At 47.8% G+C, this 22,895-nt stretch overlaps 1 protein-coding gene across 1 annotated transcript; it reads left to right on the top strand.

Annotated features, from left to right (window-relative positions):
• Positions 1-1,266: 1,266 nt before the first annotated feature.
• Positions 1,267-19,957, top strand: KRT89 (keratin 89). Its single transcript, NM_001101111.1, has 9 exons — positions 1,267-1,727; positions 4,206-4,414; positions 6,796-6,856; positions 7,775-7,870; positions 8,754-8,918; positions 9,153-9,278; positions 15,129-15,349; positions 18,393-18,424; positions 19,134-19,957. The coding sequence occupies exons 1-9, from the start codon at positions 1,308-1,310 to the stop codon at positions 19,283-19,285; spliced, it is 1,482 nt and encodes a 493-aa protein (NP_001094581.1). The 5' UTR covers positions 1,267-1,307; the 3' UTR covers positions 19,286-19,957.
• The last annotated feature ends 2,938 nt before the right edge of the window (positions 19,958-22,895 follow it).

Genomic DNA, 22,895 nt, shown 5'->3' with positions numbered 1-22,895 from the left:
TCCTTTGTGGCCCCCCCACCCCACCCCAGCCTACCATAAGTAAATGGCCCTCCTCAGAATGCCAGGAGCACCCCCTTTGCCTGATCGGTCATCTTTCCCTCTCTTGCCATCCGTCTTTCCTGCCTCTGTCTGGTCTTCCCGTGAGAATGAGGTTCCTCACGGCAAACTCTGTCTACTCTCCTTATTTCCCACAGCATCTAGACCGGGGTCCTGCTCTGGTGGGACATCAGCACTCACCCCCAAGAAGGAAGGCACCTCCTCCAGGCTGGCTCCCAGGCTTGGCACACAGCGGAGGGTCAGCCAGTGTCTGTGGACTAGATGGAGGAGCTCTCCACACATTGGCCCTTCCCTCTGTGTCCGGGCTATTCAAGCAATGCTTCCTGAGGAGCTAGTATGTGCTGGTTGCCATGAGGGCTATAAAAGTGGATAAGGCATGATTTCTGAATCGAGAGGCCACTACTAGCTTCAGTAACTCTACTATAAGGGGGGATGTTGCTGTGCACTGAATGACCTGCATGACCCCGCAGTTGTCTTCCTTGTGCCAATGGAAGGGATTAGTGGCTGGCCAGCCAGCAGCACCTAAGAAGAGAGGCCAGCACCTTCATCCATGCCAGGCTTCCCTGGTGGCTCAGCTGGTAAAGAATCCGCCTGCAATGCAGGAGACCTGGTTCGATCTCTCTAGGTTGGGAAGATCTGGAGAAGGGAATGGCTACCCACTCCAGTATTCTGGCCTGGAGGATTCCATGGACTGTATAGTCCATGGGGTCACAAAGATTCGGACATGACTGAGAGATTTTCACTTTCATCCATGCCAGGCAAAGGCTCGAAGACCACCCCTCACCCGCGCTCACCTGGAAGGATGCTCCAGGCATCACGTGCTCTGCTGGGAAGGACAGGCCCAGGGACCTTAGTGGGACATGGGACCCTTCGAGTCTCAAGAATGCACTGGTACAGGCCTCCACTCGCCCATGTGGGATCATGATATCAGGTCTGACCCCAGGGCTGCAGGGGAATTAGGGGCTTCATGGATGTGTCTAGGCCTGTGGGGCTGAAAAGGCAGGGGCAGGTTTATTGTGATGCAGGGTCTCCTTGATACATCTATTAAGGGAGGCAAGTTTCAGCTTTCTTCTCAGCCTGCCTAGCGGGAGATTCCCACGCTTGTAAATGATGTTAATGACTTTCTCCTGACTTTTATGTTGTCTGGAGGCCTGCTGTCTGCCTGATAAAAGGCAGGAGGGGTAGCGGGTCCTAGCATCCTTGGATTCTCCCCACTTCCCCATCCTGGCTCTGGCCTGGCGAGCAGAGGCATGGCGAGCCATTCCTACAACAGCTCCAGCTACAGGGTCAGGGACTTCAGCTCCTGCTCAGCCGTTGTGCCCAAGCCTGGGGTGCATGGCTTTGCCAATGGCCTGGCCTTCCACGGGGGCAGCCCCGGGGGCCCCGGCTACCGGCGTCTCGGGGGCTTCGGCAGCAGGAGCCTGTGTGCAGTGGGGTCCCCACGGATCGCAGTGAGTTATGCGTGGCCCCTCCGAGGAGGGGGCAGCTTTGGTTACCAGGCAGGGGGCCTCTACGGGCCTATCCCACCCTGTATCACCACTGTGTCGGTTAACGAGAGCCTCCTCGCGCCCCTCAACCTGGAGATCGACCCCAAGGCGCAGTGCGTGAAGCATGAGGAGAAGGAGCAGATCAAGGGTCTCAACAACAAGTTTGCTGCCTTCATCGACAAGGTGGGTGTCTGGGTTGTCCCCTGGGCTGCGGCTTAGGAAGGGAAAGGTACTTGGAACCTGGTGACAGACTGGGTTCAAATACCTGGGGACTGCCCTGTTCCGAATTAGCACATGGCCCTGAGAACATGACTGAATCAGGGTCTCAGTTTTCAAATGTTGCCGTGAGACTCCAACGTAATCATGGATGTGAAACCACCAGAGAGAAAAGAAAGGTTTATCGCTGCTGCTCACCTTGCCCAGCAGGAGCTGACTGTGTGTCTGGGGCCCCATCTTCTGGATCTCAGCCATCAAGGGGGTTGGGCGGGGTGGGCCTCTCTACTAAGGCTGGTGTTTCACCCTCTCCTAGAGGAGATGCTGCCATCTCCCTCGTGGACAGGGGAACCACGACACAGAGAGAGGCCAGAAGCTCCTGTCCTGCTCCTGTCTGGTGGGCACCTTGTGGGAAGCCTGGGAATTTCTAGGACTTCAGGCCCTGATGCACTCCCCTACTCAAAATATGCACAGATTAAAGACAGTGAGGTGAGAAACAGGAGATCCATGGGGGCCAGGTTGGGGGATGTAGCACGGTGCTCTTCCGATGTTGCAGTCTCCAAGCCGGACTTCTGGTTGGATATGTAGCTCTGGTTTCTCAGTGAAGCTCCCTCTGTGAGTCTGATGGCTCTGGGAAGGATAGCCACCCATGTCCATTGGAGGAAAGCCCCCCTTTCCAGGGTGATTCCTGTGCACATCTGCACCTTGGACTTTGTAGTAAGGTGCATTCCAAGGGGATGGGGGCGGGAGGGGTGGACACTTTGTTCTTAGACAAATGCTCTCATCAGGAATAGGCAGGTCTGTAAGCAAAAGTCCTGGACACCCGTTCTTAACATGCTGTTGGCTGTCCAAACCATTCTTCCCTCACATCGGCAAAATGAAGGTGACGTTGGATCATGCAGGTCACTCTTTGCCCAAGGCCACCCACCAGGGGTTGGGCAAGGTTGAAATCCAGCTCATACCCAGCATTGTCCAAGTTTCAGGGTTGTTAAGGTGAGGTAAAGCTAGATTCTTGCCCCAGATCACTCTCTTATTAGATGCTGGTGATGAATCGAATTTTTATAAAACAGTGTGAAGACCAAATAAAACATGCCTCTGGGCCAGATCGCACCTGGGGGCTGCCAGTGTGCCATTGCTGATGTGTTCTCACTGCCTCAATTTAAAATGAGGCTCAGAGGACTTCCCTGGTGATCCAGTGGTTAAGAACCTGCCTGCGAGTCCTGGGGACAGAGGTTCGATCCCTGGTCCAGGAAAATTTCGCATGTCTCAGCACAGCTAAGCCCGTGTGCCACAACTACTGAGCTCAGACTGTGGAGCCCATGCTTTGCAACAAGAGAAGCCACCGCAAGGAGAAACCACACACTGCAACTAGAAAGGAGCCTCTGCTCACCACAACTAGAGAAAGTCCTCGAGCGGCAGCGAAGACTGAAGGCAGCCATAAATAAATAAATAAAAATTTAAAAAATGAATTGAGGCTCAGAAAAAATGAGGCACAATGACATGGTGAATGGCAGAGTTAAGCAATGAAAAATCTTCAAATTCCTGATCCAGTCCCTCTGGACCCCTTGCCTTGGGGTCAGAGCGCAGGAGAGTCATGGTAGGTGCATTTTTGAATCACTGCCATAAAAATGTCCACAAACTTAGCAACTTAGAAGAACACAAACCTATTACCTAATGAGGCCAAAATCAAGGGGTCAATAGGGTTGTACTTCCTCTGGAGGTCCTGGGAAAACTTACTTTCAGGGCCATGCAGATGTTGTACAGAATTGAGGTCTGTTACTGGAGGACTGGAGTCCCTGTTCCTTGCTGGCTGACTGCCAGAGGTTGGTCTCAGTGTCTAGGGGCCGCCATATTCCTTGACTCAAGGCCTGATCTCTATCTTCAAAGATGATAGTGGTCCAGAGCTTCTCATGGTTCAAATCTCTCCTCTGCTTCCTTCTTTTGAGGGTATCTTTTACGCTTCTGCCTTCCCTTCCAGTTTAAAAGGCCTGTGTGACTATCTTGGAGCCACCTGAATAATTCAGGCTCATCTCTTGATCTTCAGTTTCATAACCTTAATTCCACCTGCAAGGTCCTCTTGCATGTAATGTGACCTATTTACAGGTTCTGAGGATTGAGACATAAACATCTTTGAGGGGCCATTTTTGTCTTGTCACATGAGGTCTGGGATATTTTTGCAGGATGAGGAGTTATTTCATTCTGTGCAGAATAAATAAGTCACAAATAAATTGTGTATTCTTCCTGGAAGGAGAGATGGAGTGAAGGGAAGTTTTTTTGGGGAACAATTGTGTCTTTCATTTTCTGACTTGGCCAGATCATTTGGCCTCTGGGGGAAGGTCATGGGCTGCTGCGGGTCAGGGATCCATCCCCAAGGGCAGAGGGAGCTCTAGGGGACCAGTCACCTCCTGGGGCTCCTCCTGAATCTCTTTCTACCACTCTGGATGGCAGGTGCGCTTCCTGGAGCAGCAGAACAAGCTGCTGGAGACCAAGCTACAGTTCTACCAGAATCACCAGTGCTGTGAGAGCAACCTGGAGCCCCTGTTCAATGGCTACATCGAGACACTGAGGCGGGAGGCCGAGTGTGTGGAGGCCAACAGCGGGAGGCTGGCCTCAGAGCTCAACCACGTGGAGGAAGTTCTGGAGGGCTACAAGAAGAAGTGAGTGTGGCCAGGCTGGGAGTGGTTATAGGTGTGCAGTGGGTCTTGACTGAGTTCATACAACCTTCCCGGAGATGGAGGTGGCTGAAGATTAGGGTCATCGCAGCCTACTTACCAAGGTGCTTCTGCTTTATTAGTCTGCTCTGTCTTGTCTCAGCTCTCAACACTTGCAGCCCCATTCGGGGAAAGGGGGAAAGCTTTGCAGGGAAGAAGAGCTCCCAGCCTGGGAGAGGTGGGCACACATCCAGAGCACAGACTGACCCAAAGATGGAGAAAGTGACAGTGAAAGTGTTAGTCACTCAGTCGTGTCCAACTCTGTGTGACCCCTGGGCTGTAGCCTGCCAGGATTCTCTGTCCATGGAATTCTTCAAGCAAGAATCCTGGACTGGGTAGCCATTCCTTTCTCCAGGGGATCTTCCTGACCCAGGGATTGAACCCTGGCTTTCTGCATTGCAGACAGATTCCTTACCATCTGAGTCACCAGGGAAGCCCAAGAGAGATGGAGAGTGAGGAACAAAGGAAGCAGGAGGATGGAGAACAGACACTTGGGAGCAGTCAGCGCTAGGACGGGAGGAAAGGAGAGGTCTCTGGGGAGTTACCTTGAAGATGATTTGGCAGATACCATTCAAGTGTCTGATGACCTTGGATCATTCTTCTATTTATTCTGCAGATAAGTTATCAGCTCTTGTTCTGCCAGGCTCCACAATTCAAAGGTCCATGTAAATCTTTTGTTTTCAGACCAGATCAGATCAGATTAGTCTCTCAGTCATGTCCGACTCTTTGCTACCCCATGAATCGCAGCACGCCAGGCCTCCCTGTCCATCACCAATGCCCGGAGTTCACCCAGACTCACGTCCATCGAGTCAGTGATGCCATCCAGCCATCTCATCCTCTGTCATCCCCTTCTCCTCTTGCCCCCAATCCCTCCCAGCATCAGAGTCTTTTCCAGTGAGTCAACTCTTCGCATGAGGTGGCCAAAGTACTGAAGTTTCAGCTTTAGCATCATTCCTTCCAAAGAAATCCCAGGGCTGATCTCCTTCAGAATGGACTGGTTGGAGCTCCTTGCAGTCCAAGGGACTCTCAAGAGTCTTCTCCAACACCACAGTTCAAAAGCATCAATTCTTTGGCGCTCAGCCTTCTTCACAGTCCAACTCTCACATCCATACATGACCACAGGCAAAACCATAGCCTTGACTAGACGAACCTTTGCTGGCAAAGTAATGTCTCTGCTTTTGAATATGCTATCTAGGTTGGTCATAACTTTCCTTCCAAGAAGTGAGTGTCTTTTAATTTCATGGCTGCAGTCACCATCTGCAGTGATTTTGGAGCCCAGAAAAATAAAGTCTGACACTGTTTCCACTGTTTCCCCATCTATTTCCCATGAAGTGATGGGACCGGATGCCATGATCTTCGTTTTCTGAATGTTGAGCTTCTTTTGTTTTAATTCGATTTATTTAGTCTGGCCATTACCTTGTTTAAACTTACTGGGTCACTTGCTCATCTTTACATGGCAGATATGGACAGAGTGATGAGTGATTTTGACATAACCGGTGCTGGTAATTTCACTGGGAAGTAATTGAAATTCTGGTCTTGGAAGATCAGGCTCTACCATCCAGATGGATCCAGCAATGGGTTTTTAAACTTTGCCTGGGGGGATGCAAATGCAGACACAATTGTGTTTGCAGGTGTCAGGGTCTGTCTCCCACTCTGGGGGTGTGAGGGCTGGTAATTATAGAGCTCAGAGTTTATAGCAGTCCCAATTACCCCGTCATTAAAAAGTTGTGAAAACCATGTTCTGGGAACTCTGGTGCTCCTTGTCAGGTTGGGGCAGGACTGCTCCAGGGATAAAACCTCACAGGCAAGAGAGAGAGACTAGACCAGGCTGGCAGAGGAAGGCTGTGGAAATGCTCCCAGCAATCTGGGCACCATAGATGACTTCTCTGATTTCAAGGTCTTGGATGGTGGGGGAGGAGGGAGAGAATGGCCTCCCGGTCGCTACATTTTTTACAGTTTTAGAGTTGAAGGGCCCCCTGGAGCATCTTTCATTCATTTGAAATGAACAAATAATTACTGAGTACCTGATCACACATCGGGCAATTTATCCCAAGACCAGAGAGATTCAGTGACTTGCCTGAGGTTTTGCAGCGACTAAAGCCCAAACTTGGACCAGAAATCAGGTATCTAGACTCCATATCCGGTGTCCTTTGGTGGTTTCTTTGTGGCTGAGAAACAGAAGTATAGAGAGGCCCAGACGCTTCTCCTAAGACACACAGAAAGTCCAGGGCAGGACCAGGGAGTTTTGATAACCTAGGACTCGGCTGGCTAGCCCGAGGCCCTTACCCCTTGGGTGGGGCCTCTCCAGCTGTGCTGTCTCTCCTCAGGTATGAAGAAGAGGTGGCTCTCAAGACTACGGCCGAGAATGAGTTTGTGGTGCTGAAGAAGGTGAGTGACTCGTTGCACGTGGAGAGGAATTAAATATTGGATGCTGCATGCTCGGACACTGGGCATCTTGCTAATTTTGAGTCAGTCCAGTTGTGGTCAGACCAGGTTCCTCGGCAAACGGAGGCTTGTCGGTGGGTCAGGCTGCCAAAACCATCTTGGTGCCGTGCAGGAACCTAGCCTGTGCTGATGGAAGCTTCTTAAAAAGAGACCTCATCATGCTGCTGTTTGGCTTTTTGTAAACTTCCCGAAAGCTGAAATGGTCGCTTTCAAATCAGTTTCACTCTCCTATGGCCTTTGCCTCCCAGATTGGGAAGTATTAGTTCTCAGCTTGGTAGTGACTATGGGAGCTGTGGTCCTTATTCAGTGCAAGTGGAGACGGTGGAAAAACCAGGGGAGAAAACTATTAATGATTTCTCTTTGATTTCAAATTGGTGAGTTGAAGTGTATGCTAATGCTCTTCATAAATACTGTGCTTACCTTACACACCTCATTTGTTAGTAATCACGGAATGGAGAGAGGGCTGGTAGAAAATCTGCCAGGACAGGTGTGGCCTTGGTTTCAGATGGGAGAGCCAGCTGCTTGGGTGTTGAGTGGTGCCTGACCTGGGCGCCAAGGACCACCCCTGGCTCTGTGCTCACCACACGGCCATGCTCTATGGACCAGTTTGGCTTGGCGGCTGCAGCCTGACATGTTGGGTTGTCATCTTAGGCTACCTGCTTCTGCGGGATCCCTAGTTCCGGAGGAAGTGGAAAGAAGTCTCTAGGAGTCTGACTCTTCCCCACTTCTATCCCAGGGGGTCCCACTGATGTTTGTGTGATGGCAAAGGGGTGGGCTGGGAGATGGCCTCAGGGCCTCCACAGAGGCTGACGGCTCCCCTGGCCCACTCTCCTGTCCCACCCTCCTGTGTGTCTCCACCAGGACATTGACTGTGCCTATCTGCGCAAGGCTGACCTGGAAGCCAACGTGGAGGCCCTGAAGGAGGAGATGAGCTTCCTGCAGTCGCTGTACGATGAGGTGAGCCTCTTCCCATCTCCAGAGGAGGGTTTTCTAGGTTTTCTGTCACGGTTCCTTGGTTCTAGGAAAAGTTATGCATTCCTTACACTTCTAGGGCCTCAATATCCTTTCCTTTTATGACAAGAGATTTTTCTCTTGCTCAGATCTTTCAAAATAGAAATGAGTAATGCCCTACCTTTTTGGAGTGAACAGATATACACTACTATATCTAAAATAGATAACCTACCATAGAGCGCAGGAAACTAAACTCAACATTTTGTAATAACCTATAAGAAAAAAAAATCTGAAAAAAGATATATATGTATGTATAACAGAATCAGTTTGCTATACATATGAAGTGATCATAACATTGTAGATGAACTATACTGCAATTAAAAAAGATAAGAAACAAAAAATAATTTGAAAGACTGTGATTCATTGCCTATCTACACAGCATAACATGGAGATCTGACACTGTAAGTTTAGGTATATGAATATAATAATCATATCTTATTAATTCAAATAGTGTGAAAGCCCAATTAGAAAATTCAGGACTCCAAACCTATCTGTTATTTGATGGATTAGGTTTATACAGACAGTCACAGCTGATCTGGGTAGTTGGGGCCCCAAGTGGAGTGACCCAATTTGACTTTATCCACAGAAATCTACCTCTGTTGATCTAGGCATTAATGAAATTCCACCTTACTCACTGCCTTGATATTATGATTCAAATTCTAGCCTTTTATTCTTAAAGCAGCACTTAAAAAAATTTTCCTGACTTGTCAGAAGTTTCCTAATTAATTTTATAAAATTTCAGAGTTGGGGTTTGTGTTTTGAATTACCTGTGGAGAGGAGAATCGGTGAGGGCTTTGGAGATGAGGGCAATGGTTGTTGTCTCCTACAGGAAATTTACCTCCTTCAGTCGCAAATCTCTGACACCTCGGTGGTGGTCAAGATGGACAACAGCCGGGAGCTCAACATGGACTCGGTTGTGGCTGAGATCAAGGCTCAGTATGATGGCATCGCCAGCCGCAGCCGGGCCGAGGTTGAGTCCTGGTATCAAACCAAGGTGAGCTGAAGGGCAGACTTCCCCACTGGGCAGAGAGGACCACTGGAGCTGGAGCTTCCCTGGAAAATGCACCCATGCACTAAGAGCGGCTATGGTGGAGGTCCACGCAGAGCAGGGCAGGAGGTGGGACAATCCCAGAAGAAATGTGGGTTGACTCTGCATGACAACATCTCAGTACCTGCAGCCACCTTGCAGTCATTGGTGCTTTCCTCCTGTCTGTCTCCCAACCTGCAGTGCGAGGAGATGAAGGTCACAGTAACACAGCAGGGTGAGAACCTCCGCAGAACCAAGGAGGAGATCAATGAGCTGAACCGCATGATCCAGAGGCTGACAGCCGAGGTGGAGAACGCCAAGCAGCAGGTCGGTGGGCTGCTGCTGGGGTCTGCTCTCTGCTTTCCTCCTGCTGCTGCTAATTTTGGAGGGGCAAAGCCTATATATAGGCTTTCCAGGTGGCGCAAGTGGTAAAGAACTCACCTGCCAAAGCAGGAGATGTAAGAGATATGGCCTCAATCCCTGGGTTGCTAAGATCCTCTGGAGGAGGGCATGAAAACCCACTCCAGTATCCTTGCCTGGAGAATCCCATGGACAGAGGAGCCTGGCAGGCTATAGTCCATAGGGTCGCAAAAGAGTTGAACTGAAGCAACTTAGCTCACATGCACAAGCATATAGATTTCATTTCCATTATGGTTTATTAAAGGATATTGAGTATAACTTCCTGCACTATACAGTAAGACCTTGGTGTTTATCTATTTGATACACAGTTGTTTGTATCTGCTAATCCCAAATTTCTAACTTATCCCCTTCCCCATCCTCTTCCCTTTTTGGTAACCAGAGTTTGTTCTCTATGTCTGTGACTCTTTTGTAGATAAGTTCACTTGTGTCATATCTTTGATTCCACATGTAAGTGATATCATATGGGATTTGTTTTTGTCTGACTGACTTCACTCAGTATATAGCCTCTACGTCCATTCATGTTGCTACAGGTATTATTTTACTCCTTTTTTATGGCTGAGTAATATCCCGCCCCTCCCGCCCCCCGTATGTGTGCCACATCTTTATCCACTCATCTGTCGATAGACATTGAGGTTGCTTCCATGTCTTGGCAATTGTAAATAGTGCTGCAATGAACATTGGGGTGCATGTATCTTTTCAAATTAGGGTTTTCTCCAGATACATACCCAGGACCGGGATTGCTGGATCACATGGTAACTCTATGTTTTGTCTTTTAAAGGTGTCTGCATACTATTTTGGGCTTCCCTGATGGTAAAGAATCTGCCTGCAATGCAGGAGTCCTGGGTTTGATCTCTGGGTTGGGAAGATCCCCTGGAGAAGGGAATGGCTTCCCACTCCAGTATTTTGGCCAGGAGAATTCCATGGACCGTTTAGTCCATGGGTTGCAAAGAGCTGGACACAACTGAGCAACTTTCACTTTCCGTACTGTTTTCCATGATGGCTGCACCAACTTACATTCCCACCAACAGTGCAGGAGTGTTCCCTTTTGAAGAGTCTTGTGTTTTAACAACCTGCATCTGAATGACCAAGAGTGCCCAAGACTTCAAAGACAGGATGCTTGGTCTCCCTTCTCTGAATTCTGTTCTCATTGCCCTCTATATCCCTTCACAGTTCCTTTCCTCTAAACACACCTTAGACAACACAGTCTAGTGCTGTGCTTGCCTCCTGCTTTTTCTCTCTCCCCCCACTTCTCTTGCCGGACTTGGGGTGCACAGGCCTGAACTAGTGACACACCACTCTGTTCAAACGGAGCACTACCACCCTCTGCGCATTTCTCTCATTTAAAACTGTCCATCCTTTATCTTCAGTTCCATTCCCCTTCATCCCAGCACTCATTCTCATGCAGTTAATATAGTTCTTTATAGTCTCTCTTTCATCTATTTATTTCCTATGTATATTAGATTCATTTAAACCTCTTAGCGTTTTAAGTTTACAAAATGATATTATACCATAAATCTCATTCAAATTCTGCCACTTGCCAGTTGGAAGTTTTTGAAATCCATGCACATCACTATAAATTGTCTGTTTCATTATTTCTGTCCTATTTATAAACCATGGTTTCCTACCCATTCCCTTATTGATGGATGCTTGCTAAGTTTGCCTCCAAGACTTTGCTGTTACAATCAGTTGTATCATGAACATTTATACATATCTCTAAAGGTTTCCATGTGTAACCACATGAGGGATGTTTTGAAGGTGTAAAGCAAGAAATGGAATTGTTGAGTTGTAAGATATTCACTAATTTACTTTCCATAAGTGCCCTCGGAGTTCTGGGCCAGAGTGTGCTCCCAGTATGGGCAAGCGAGGACTTCTGTTTCAGCATTTGCTGTTACCAGAGTTTGGAACTCTTGTGGATCTAATAATGTGTAAATGGCATCTAACGGTTCATTTTCATTTCTGTCATTAACTAGAATGACTCTCTCTTCATTCACTTACTACTCATTTGCATTTTCCTTTCTGAGAGCTGCCTGTTCAGATCATCTGCCCATTTTTTTATTGATTTCTTTTTTCTTCTCAGTGATCTCCAGTAGTTCCTTGCCCATTCTATGTAGACGTTACCCTTTATATTTATACATTTTCCAGTTAATCTTCTCTCAACCTGTCACTTGTCTGTTTTGCTCTGATTTCCTTCACTGAATAGAAATCTTTAAACTGGATGTAGCCAAATCCATCACTTTTTGCTTTAACAGTTAATACTTAAAAGGTTTGAGGTCATAGAGGCCTCCTGTTACAATTTTGTCTTCTACTGATTTTATACTTTTACTTCTCAGATTTAGGTCTTTAATCCATCTGACCTTTATTTTTGGTATATACAAGGAGTAGGTTTTTAATTAAATTTTTCTACATATAGTAAGAAAATGTGTTCTGTAATCCATTTCTTACTCACTGGTTTGTGATACCACCTGTATCATAATACTGAGTTCCCACATATTCCTGGTTTAAATTCTGTCCTCTCCCCTCAGTTTAGCTGTTCTCAGCCACTGTGTAAGAGGTATCAGAAGTAATTTGTTACTATTAGTAGCCAAATAATGGAATATGAGAATGATTTACTTTCCAGAAGTGAAGTTAGAGAAAGTTAGAAGTTTTCCTCACTTGCATTCTGATATGCTTTTAAAAAATATTTATTTTAATGTGGTTAGAATAAAAATTTATAGGTTTCTGGAAAGCTCAGATGGTAAAGAATCCACCTGATATGCAGGAGACCCTATCTTGATTCCTGGGTGGGGAAAATCCCCTGGAGAAGGGAATGGCCACCCACTCCAGTATTCCTGCCTGGAGAGTTCCATGGACAGAGGAGCCTGGTGGGCTACAGTCCATGGGGTCACAAGAATTGGACATGGCCGAGTGACTAACAAGAACACTTAACATGAGATATATCCTCTTAACACAATTTTAAGGTGTACAATACATTATTGTTGATTCTAGGTACAGTGTTTTATAATGGCTCTCTAGAGCTTATTTGTCCTGCTTTATGCCCTGCTACTGCTAAGTCACTTCAGTCGTGTCCGACTCTGTGTGACCCCATAGACGGCAGCCCATTAGGCTCCCCCATCCCTGGGATTCTCTAGGCGAGAACACTGGAGTGGGTTGCCATTTCCTTCTCCAATGCATGAAAGTGAAAATTGAAAGTGAAGTAGCTCAGTCGTGGCGGACCCTCAGCGACCCCATGGACTTCAGTCTTCCAGGCTCCTCCGTCCATGGGAATTTCCAGGCAAGAGTACTGGAGTGGGGTGCCATTGCCTTCTATGCCCACTTATTTGTGATTCCCTATGTCCTCCTCCTCCTAGCTCCTGGAAACCATTACTCCACTCTTCATTTATTTTTTAATATGTATTTATTTGACTGCTTCAGGTCTTAGTTGCCGCACGTGGAATCTTCGTTGCCTCATTCAGGGTCTTGCGCTGCATGGACTCTCTAGTGTGTTTTGCAGGCTTAGTTGCTCAAGACATATGGAATCTTAGTTCCCCAACCAGGGATTGAACTCGCTCCCCTTGCATGAGAAGGCGGATTCTTGACCGCTAAACCACCAGGGAAATCCCCACTCCACTCTAATTCTATGATTTGACTATTTTAGATACGTCATATAAGCTGAATTGTGCAGTGTTTGTCTTTCTGTGTCTGGCTTATTCAGTTCAGTTCAGTCGCTCAGTCATGTCCGACTCTTTGTGACCCCATGAACCGCAGCACACCAGGCCTCCCTGTCCATCACCAACTCCCAGAGTCCACCCAAACTCATGTCCATTGAGTCGGTGATGCCATCCAGCCATCTCATCCTCTATCGCCCCCTTCTTCTCCTGCCCTCAATCTTTCCCAGCATCAGGGTCTTTTCAAATGAGTCAGTTCTTCACATCAGGTGGCCAAAGTATTGAAATTTCAGCTTCAACATCAGTCCTTCCAATGAACACCCAGGACTGATCTCCTTTAGGATGGACCGGATGGATCTTCTTGCAGTCCAAGGAGCTCTCAAGAGTCTTCTCCAACACCACAGTTCAAAAGCATCAATTCTTCAGCACTCATTACACTTAGCATAATGTCCTCAGGGTACATCCACATTGTCACACATTGGAGAATTTCCTTTTTTTAAAAGGCTAAATAATATTCCATTGTATGTATATACCATGATTTCTTTATCCATTCACCTGTTGATGGACATTACACTGTTTTCATTCTTGGCTATTGTGAATAATACAAACATGGGAGAGCTAATATCTCTTCGAAATCCTGCTTTAGATTCTTTGGGATAAAATACCCAGAAGCGCAATTGCTGGATCATATGATAATCCCATTTTTTTAAGTTTTTGAGGAACCTTTAAACTGTTTTCCAGAGCAGCTACATTATTTTGCATTCCCACCAAAAGTATACCAGGGGTTCAATTTCTCCACATCCTTAACACTTGTCTTGATTTTATAATAGCCAAACTGACAGGTATCAGGTGATTCTCACTGTGGATTGGATTGCATTTCTTTGATGATGGGTGATGTTGAATGTCTTTTTCATGTATCTATTAGTTATTTATTAGTCTTGTCTGGAGAGATGTCTCTTTATGTCCTTAGCCCATTTAAAAAATTGGGTTACTTTTGTTTTCTGCTATTGAGTTGTAGAAGTTCCTTATACTTTCTTAAGTTGGACAAAAGGAAGGCGCTATAGTTAGTGGACAAAAGCATTGGAATGGGAGCTTCTTCCAGCATGCTGATCTCAGGGGACCAAAAATGAGATTCCCATACAGAAGCCTCTGAAAATCTGGGCTGCTGCTGCTGCTGCTGCTAAGTCGCTTCAGTCGTGTCTGACTCTGTGCGACCCCAAAGATGGCAGCCCACCAGGTTCCACCATCCCTGGGATTCTCAAGGCAAGAACACTGGAGTGGGTTGCCATTTCCTTCTCCAATGCATGAAAGTGAAAAGTGAAAGTGAAGTCGCTCAGCCGTGTCCGACTCCTAGTGACCCCATGGACTGCAGCCTACCAGACTCCAATGTCCATGGGATTTTCCAGGCAAGAGTACCGGAGTGGGTTGCCATTGCCTTCTCCGGAAAATCTGGGCTTGGCTCTCACTAACTGGGTAGCTCGGAGCAAGTCACAGCCTCTCCGACTGAGGTTCAATGTCTTCATCTGAATAATGGAAATAACCACACCTGTTCTGATAAACTCAGGAGTAACTTCAAGGTCAAATTAGATACCATCTGTGGAAGTGACTTGTAAACTAACAGCAGTACAAAAATGTGAGATAATTATCTAATATTAGCATTAGTCTGATTCTGCTAACATTTCCTTCCCCTAACAGCTCACCATGGACTTGAGTCTTACAAGATAGTTTTAAAAAATGAAGGGAGAAAGCTCCAATTGGCTGTGATTTCCCTGCCTAGTTAATTTAAAAATTGACCATTTTGAATTGAGGTAAACAGTCCATGGGGTCGAGGAGAGTCAGACACGACTGAGCGACTTTACTTTCACTTTTCACTTTCATGCATTGGAGAAGGAAATGGCAACCCACTCCAGTGTTCTTGCCTGGAGAATCCCAGGGACGGGGGAGCCTGGTGGGCTGCCGTCTATGGGGTCGCACAGAGTCGGACACGACTGAAGCGACTTAGCAGCAGCAGCAGCAGCAGCAGGATGACCAAGGCCATGGGAGATCTTAGTCCCCACAAAGACCCAGAGTCCCCACAGCCTGCACTCTTCTTAAGCTCTTTTCCTCCCCACAGCGCTGCAAGCTGGAGACCGCCCTGGCCGAGGCGGAGCAGCAGGGTGAGGCGGCCCTTAACGATGCCAAGTGCAAGCTGGCCGGGCTGGAGGAGGCCCTGCAGAAGGCCAAGCAGGACATGGCCTGCCTGCTCAAGGAGTACCAGGAGGTGATGAACTCCAAGCTGGGCCTGGACGTGGAAATCGCCACTTATCGCAAACTGCTGGAGGGAGAGGAGAGCCGGTGAGGACGGGCCCAGGGCCACTTCATATCACCACATGGGGCTAGAAGAGTGTCTCACTGACTCACCTCCAGGCAGAGAGCGTTCAAACTGGCCAAGTCTCTAGAGACCTAGAGAGACTAGCCATTGTCTTATTCCCAGATAGGGAAACTGAAGCTCAGAGAGGAGAAAGGCTTGTCCAAGACCATAGTTTGTTGTTGTTGAGTCGCTCAGTCGTGTCTGACTCTTTGCTACCCCATGGACTGCAGTATGCCAGGCTTCCCTGTCCTTTACCATCTCCAGGAGTTTGCTCAAACTCATGTCCACTGAGTCGGTGACGTCATCCAACCATCTCATCCTCTGTAATCCCCTTCTCCTCCTGCCTTCAATCTTTCCCAGCATCAGGGTTTTCTCTAATGACTTGGCTTTTTGCATCAAGTGGCCAAAGTATTGGAGCTTCAGCTTTAGCATCAGATTGCAGCTAGTTAATGGCTAAGCTAGAACTACACCAGCCTCCTGGCTAGCCCTCCAGTGATCTCTCTCCCTTCCTGTGCTGTCCCTCCAGTACAGCTCATTCCCAGGCAACTTTTCATCTGTTGGGTGAAAACATGTTTTTGCAGTCATATCTCTTCTGCTGCTTCTACTAAGTTGCTTCAGTCGTGTCTGACTCTGTGTGACTCCATTGATGGCAGTCCACCGGGCTCCTCTGTCCCTGGGATTCTCCAGGCAAGAATACTGGAGTGGGTTGCCATTTCCTTCTCCAAGTCAGATCTCAGTGGGTTGTGAAAGCTGGAATCATTCAGAAGCTTTGTTAAAGGCCATTCCACTCAGTTTGGGATGCACAGAATGCAAGGAATTCTCTCAGCCCAGAGAGTCTGGTGTTCAGAACGGCGAATAGAAGCAGCACTGCGTCCTTGCCCAGCAGAGAAGACAGGGGCAGGCATGCATCCACCCATCCTCTAGGTGATTGGGCTTAGCGTCCCAGGAAGACTGTCAGAGGCTTCTCAGGGGAGGAGGCAGAGGAGCCGAGGCGGGGTGGGAAAGGGATAGGTCACCTCAGGCAGTGCTGACAGTTTGAGCCAAGAATTGGGGCCAGGGGATGTCAGCGTGGGAGGGAGCAATGCAGGTTTACTTCTCAGGTGGTACAAGGGTCCCTAGCCTTGAGATGGCCACGTCACCATTGCCTCTGCGCTGGGTCCCATCATGGGGAGCAGGCCAGACTGGGGAATAGAGTGTAGAGATTACGATAACAGGCTGTGAGACAGATCACCCGGGTTTGGATCCCAGCACTACACGTACTAGCTTCAAAATAATGTCCTAACCTGTAAAACAGATAATCATAAAATCCACTGCTTCAGGCTCTCGCAAAGATTCAACAGGTAATGGAATGCAGTAAGTTTGTGCAGGAAGAAGTTATTATCAGAATTAGAATAACTCTATGGTGGGGTGGCCCGACAGGGCTGCACCCACGGATAGACTCCATATTAACACTGTTAGTGTTAGAAGTCTGACAAGTGTGGTACCCAAGGCATCTGGCCATGCCTGACCAAAGTTGGTAAATTTCCTGTCAATTTCTGAGGCCTTTTGGGTGAAGCCAACTGTGCTATCACCTCCTTTGCAGTCCCTAAGCCACTTGCTAGCACTCAGTGTGCAATGTGAAACTTCCTTTCATTATGGTAATCATCAACCATCATTAGCGTGTTGATAACTCCATCATAATAAATGATGCACTGTTCCCTACACATGAGCTTTTAAAAGGTTGTTTAGTGTATTTGCATATGGTGGCCATTGCCCTTTTGATAGACTTTCTTCTCTTACATATGGGGCTTCCTTGATAGTGCACATGGTAAAGAATCCGCCTGCAATGTGAGAGACCTGGGTTCGATCCCTGGGTTGGAAAGATCCTCTGGAGAAGGGAATGGCAACCCATTCCAGTATTCTTGCCTGGAGAATTCCAAGGACACAGGGGCCTGGCGGGCTACAGTCCATGGCGTTGCAAAGAGTCAGACACGACTGAGCGACTGGCACTTTCACTTTCCTCTTACATATAACATATGTAATTAGATTATATGCTCATTCATTGCAGAAAACACAGAAAATAAGAAAATAAAAGCAGGCCTAATTACTCAATTTGGAGAGAGCTGCTGATGGGCATTGGCTAGAATCTTCTGAAAGGGCACAATTCTGAGACTGTAGCAAAGCCAGGTTCACGTAGCAAGAAGGTGAGCTGGAAGCATATATCCCCTGAGAAGACAAGGAGTGGGGAAGGGTTCTGAGTCAGGCAGAATGAATCAGAGTAGAATATTCCTGGAGAAAAAGTTTTGAAGTTGGGAGTTTAAAAAAAGTGAAGGAGACACAGAACAGAAAGTACAGGTGTTTATGAAGCATGCAAGGTCCTGGTATAATGACACATCGTAACGAGTGTTCAGCAAAGGGTACTGAAAACCCTTACATCAGGTTTACTGCCTGCCAGGCTCTGTCTGCAGATGCTTTACACACAGAACTTATAACAGTCTTATTAGAGCTGAGGAAACTGAGGCTTGGAAAGGTGAGGTGACTTGCCCAAGGTCATCCAGCTAGTAACTGGTTCTGCCGGCTCTAGGGTCCAGGCTCTTAACTACATACCCTCCAGCCTCTCTCTGAGTTTATCAAGTCAGGTGTGTGTCTGGGGTAGCTTTTAAGAATGCGAGATAAAAATGGATCCATCCGGATGCTAGGCAAGCTTTTTCCCACCCAGAGGTGTCCAGTTAGGCAGTAGCTGCTCCCATCACCTATTTTTTGGCTTTGCCGGAATTTTAGCAGAGGGATAAGAAGGGTCACCCCACCCCTCCTTTTCAGTATCCCAAGTTTCCATAGCCTAGAAGCAAACAGGGAATAAAGTGGCCTTTTGGATCCTGCAAATTAACCTCCCCCTGTCCTTTCAGGATCCCAGGGAACAGTGCTAGCATGGCTGCCTCTGCAGAAGGGCCCGCCCCGCATCTCCTCCCTGCCTTCAGGATGGAGAGCGGGCATGCCACAAGCGCAGAGCAACCAGGTTCTAACTGCCTCCTCTCCTCTCCCCTGCAGGCTGTGCGAAGGTGTGGGCTCCATCAACATCTGTGAGTTTGAGGGTGTCGGTGGGCGTGCTTCTTTGGGTATCTATGGTCTTCATGGATTGCTTCGTAGGTTGCTTGTGATAGGGGACTGAGCCTCTGTCCACAGTACACTGAGTGAGAGGGATAGGAGCTGAGAGACATGGATAGCCCCAAATAGCTGACCACCACCCAAATATGGACCCGTCTGGAGCATCCATGAAGCTTAAGCTTACGCCTGTGGCAAATTCGGACCTGCTAATTGGTTCTTTAAAAGCCACCCAAGTCTTTCAGCCACGAAGAATACGCCTCAGGTGGTACAATGTTTTATGAGAAAACAAACAAACAAACCATGAGCTATATATTCGGATCAGCTGGGGCTACTGAAAACATCTCTTAAATCTGTCTTAAACAATTTGACGTGTATGCCGCCCCTAGCCTAGATGTCATCCGTTCCCCTCACCTTTCCAGCAGCATAATTTCTAGATGATTCTGTGCTCAATCAGTTTTTGCCTAAAGATTTCAACATTGCAGTGTAGTCAAGCAGAGTTCGGTGTCCAACTTGCTAACCATATTCCTTCAGGAAGATGGCAATGGGATTAGATTTTCCTGTAGTTTAAAAGGATTCATGTCACTAGTCCCTCAGTGTGTAAAGAGTTAATCACTGGTTCTAGAAAAATTCTGGGTCATGCCATGTCTGAAATGGAGAGAATTCTGAGTTGGTATCTCCTTACAGGTGTGAGCCGTTCCCAGGGAGGCGTGATCTGCGGCGACCTTGATTCCACCGTCCCTCGTGGCCTGGGTGGCACGGCCATCAGCAGCAGTGCTCTTTGCTCCCCCTCTGTAGGGGGATTCTGTTCCAGTGTGAGATCTGTGAGGTTTGCATAGTGGGGGTTAGGACTCTGGACAGATGGTGTCTGAGGGGGCCAGGGTAGAAAGTGGGGAACAGGGAAAGCTTTTCTGTCTCAGGCCCAAATGTCAGTTTAGTGATTGTCCCTTACTGGGGAGCCAGAACTAACTCTCCAGGTTCCTCCTCACTGGAGTTATGGTTTACTCTTTGAGTCTCAACCCTGGGTTTGGCATTCTTGCTGCCTCCATTGATTCTCCCCCCTCCCTGTGGTCCAAGAAAAGATGTAAAGACTCTTTGATATAAACTGCTTAGTCATTTTCTTCCCTAATTTCAGGTTAGTAGACATTTACTAAGAACTGACCATGTGCCAGGCCCTCTGGGCAGGGGCCCAGGTAGCAGGTGGCAGGGCATGGATGCACCCTTGTGCTTTGCCCTTGGACAACGGACTGTTTGTGGCCCATCAGCATTGAGGGGGCAGCAGTGGGAGTGGGGCTGGGGCTCTGGGAGTCCCCTCACTTGATCTGAGAGATTGTATGTTTCCAGAGCATCCCTCAGCCATGTAGCGGTCAGGATGGAAAGACTGAGGCTAATCCTCCCAGCTTTTTATTATTGGTGGTTTGTAATTTTATTGTATTGGGGTGATTCCTGTATGGCTTCTTCTCTCTTTTGGTTGCATGATTAAATGTCGTGGTAAACATTTTCTCCTGTAACCAAGTCAATGTCTGTACCCTTCCTTGTTTCCCCAATTGTTTCAGTGGTTCTCCAAGTGTGGACCATGGACCACCATCTACATCAGGGTCCCTGAGGAGCGGGGGATGAAGGGATTGTTAAATATGCAGATGCTGGGCTCCATCCAGAACCACTGAATCAAAAGTTATGGAGATGAGTCCAGGAATCTGAATTTAAGCAAGCTCCTAGGGGATTCCCATAAGAATTAAAGATCAAGAGTACACTGGTTTGTGTGGGTGGCTCAGATCATTCTGGCCGTGGACGTGACTTTCCCTCTGATTTTCACAGGATCAGATTCAACTCTTTGCCTTTCTCCTCTGACTTTGTTAAAAGATCAGAGCCAGTCTTGGCCACCCACAGTGGGTGGGGTGGGGGCAAAGGTAAAAAAGAGGAGGAGAGGGGAGCCTGTGTTGACTAGCACTGGTTAGATGTCTGGAACATCATATATGTATTTCATTCATTGCTTACAGCAACAGTATTATACTGATATGGAAATTAAGGCCGTGAGAAGTTGAGTAACTTCTCATACAGCTAGTCCAGTATCCAAACTGAGGGCTATGTATGTTAGTCACTCTGCTGTGCCGGACTCTTCACGACCCCACCGTCTGTCCATGGAATTCTCTAAGCAAGAATACCAGAATTAGTTGCCATTCCCTTCTCCAGGAGATCTTCCAAACCCAGGGATCCAACTGGAGTCTCTGGCATTAAAGGCAGATTCTTTACCATCTGAGCCACAAGAGAAGCCCCAGTAGGGAATGTCAATGCTCATATACTTTCTGCTCCCTTGCCTCAGTTTTTCCTGAAGAATAAAATCATGGCCCATGCCGTTCTAACTGATCCTACCTTACTGACACTCCAGAGAAAAGAGAAGGAAGGTGACATTAATGAGCCTCCTGGAAGTGTTTGTAGGAACATCTCCTCACAGCTTCTGTTCTCTAAGAATCTTGGACAGACCTTAGTATGGGGCAGTTAACACAGGCCTCTTACGTGGGGATCCAGAATGAAAACTCAGACCTCTGGTCAGAGGATATTTGCCCCGATGGCCTGGACAGGGACAGTGGGCTCTGTGGGGACCTCTGGTGTTGCTGTTTAGTCACCAAGTCATGTCTGACTCTTTGTGACCTCATGGACTGTAGCCTGCCAGGCTCCTATGTCCATGGGATTCTCCAGGCAAGAACACTGGAGTGAGTTGCCATTTCCTTCTCCAGGGGGTCTTCCCAACTGGGGATTGAACCCACGTCTCCTGCATTGGCAAGGTGATTCTTTACTGCTGAGCCACCTGGGACTCTCTCCCCCCGCTATTCCTGCACTGACAACCCCCAAGAAGTGCCCCCAGGGAAGTCGGTTCAGAGTCCCCTCAGATTCGAGGGTGTCCTCCCTGGATGTGATGAGATGGAGAGAGGGGTTTTGGTGGATGACTTTCTTTCCCTTGTTTTACAGGAAGAACACTTATTTCTGACACCTTATGTTATTTGGGATTTTTAAAAAAAGATTTAAAAAAAGACCCAATTGGGTGGAAGATATCTTGCCCCAAGAATACATATTTGATCTCAAAATACAAAGACCTTTGAGTAGTTCTCCCTGGCATTGCCCTCCTGGTGCCTTTCAGAATGTGTCCCCACAAGACTCACTGGTCCCTGGGAAACCCGGGAGGACCCAGATGTTTTTTAGTGTGGTGGCCCCCTGGTCTCTCCTCCTGGGCTTAAAGGGTCTTTCAGGGGCTTCATCTTGGGCACTTCCTTGGTCTAGATTCCACCAAGTCTGAGCAGGGGAGAAAATTGGGCTCAGGGAGCCACTAGATCGCCTCTGTGAAGGGAAAGGAGTTGTACCAGGCCCCTTCTGCCCCAGAATGGGGTAGGGGAGGTGGGGGGTGGCAGAAATGGGGGAAGCTCTGCCTTTCCTTTCTGATGGTGATGGGGGAGGGTGTGTATATGCACATTTGTGTCTCCAGAGTTTCCTTCATTTTCAATGCAACAGCTCAACCTCTGAGTGCTGCCTTGACCCGCTCCCTTCCCTGGCAACTGACCTCTCACCACTGCTGTCCACTGCCCACTGAGGGAATAACAGCGGGGCATCCAGACAAGGGGTGATTCCCAGAAATGGTCATTTCTCATGTCCATGTCCATTCCAAAGAGGGTTAGACTTCGTGATTTCCTTGGTCATGTGGTTAATCTGTTTTTCTCACCATGCTTGGCTTCAGTTTCTGTTTCCCAAGATCCCAGGACTGAGGCAGAGAGCAGTTGGTGACATTGGGGCTGGGAGGAATGGCCTGGGTGTGGGTGTTTGTGAGGATGGCCCAGAGCAGAGAGGATTTGCGACTCGGTGAAGGAGCGCTTGTGGCCTCCAGAAGGGACAGAGAAGACCCCGAAGTCTAAGCAGATGGAGAGCCTTTGTATTTGAGGGAAGGGCACTGAATGTTTGAATAAGAGTAGAAAATGGACAGAAGGTCTGATTTTCTCTTGATGGAGCTCTTAGCTTTTGTGGAGTTTAAAGAAAAAGTGGCGGGGGGTAGATTCCAGGAAAGCTCTGGAACCACCCACATGGGCCTGCTTTATTGTCTGGGCCCCTTGCTCTTCTGGCTTTTTCTTAATCAAGAGATTTAGATCACTTGACTTTTCCTTAAATTTTTTTTTTTGTAATGAAACTTTAATCCTCAGTTACTCTTGGAGTGTATCCTTGACTTTCTGCAAGGAATAACTCCTTTCCTTTGAAAAGAGAAGAGATGGCTCTGCATTTTTGCTGTTGAACGCAAGGGCGGGGGAGGGGAAGTTTCATCTTCATAAGCTGATGGCACCTCGGGCTGCTATGCACAGAACATGGAAACTTATTAAATAGCTGCTAACTCCCAGATTCTGGTTGTTTGACTTTTCAATGCATGATGTTATATTTTTATTTATCAGATTTAACTTTTTAGTTATA

This window comes from Bos taurus, chromosome 5 (assembly GCF_002263795.3).
Source record: "Bos taurus isolate L1 Dominette 01449 registration number 42190680 breed Hereford chromosome 5, ARS-UCD2.0, whole genome shotgun sequence".
NCBI lineage: Eukaryota > Metazoa > Chordata > Mammalia > Artiodactyla > Bovidae > Bos > Bos taurus.
Note: the sequence above shows the minus strand (reverse complement) of the source record. Positions and strands in the feature narration are given on the sequence as shown.

Bases quoted from the DNA above. Each gene is read 5' to 3' on its own strand.
- KRT89 (NM_001101111.1), top strand. From the start codon at position 1,308: ATGGCGAGCCATTCCTACAACAGCTCCAGCTACAGGGTCAGGGACTTC. The intron at 1,728-4,205 runs GTGGGTGTCTGG...TCTGGATGGCAG, and splicing joins TTGCTGCCTTCATCGACAAG to GTGCGCTTCCTGGAGCAGCA. The intron at 4,415-6,795 runs GTGAGTGTGGCC...GTCTCTCCTCAG, and splicing joins CTGGAGGGCTACAAGAAGAA to GTATGAAGAAGAGGTGGCTC.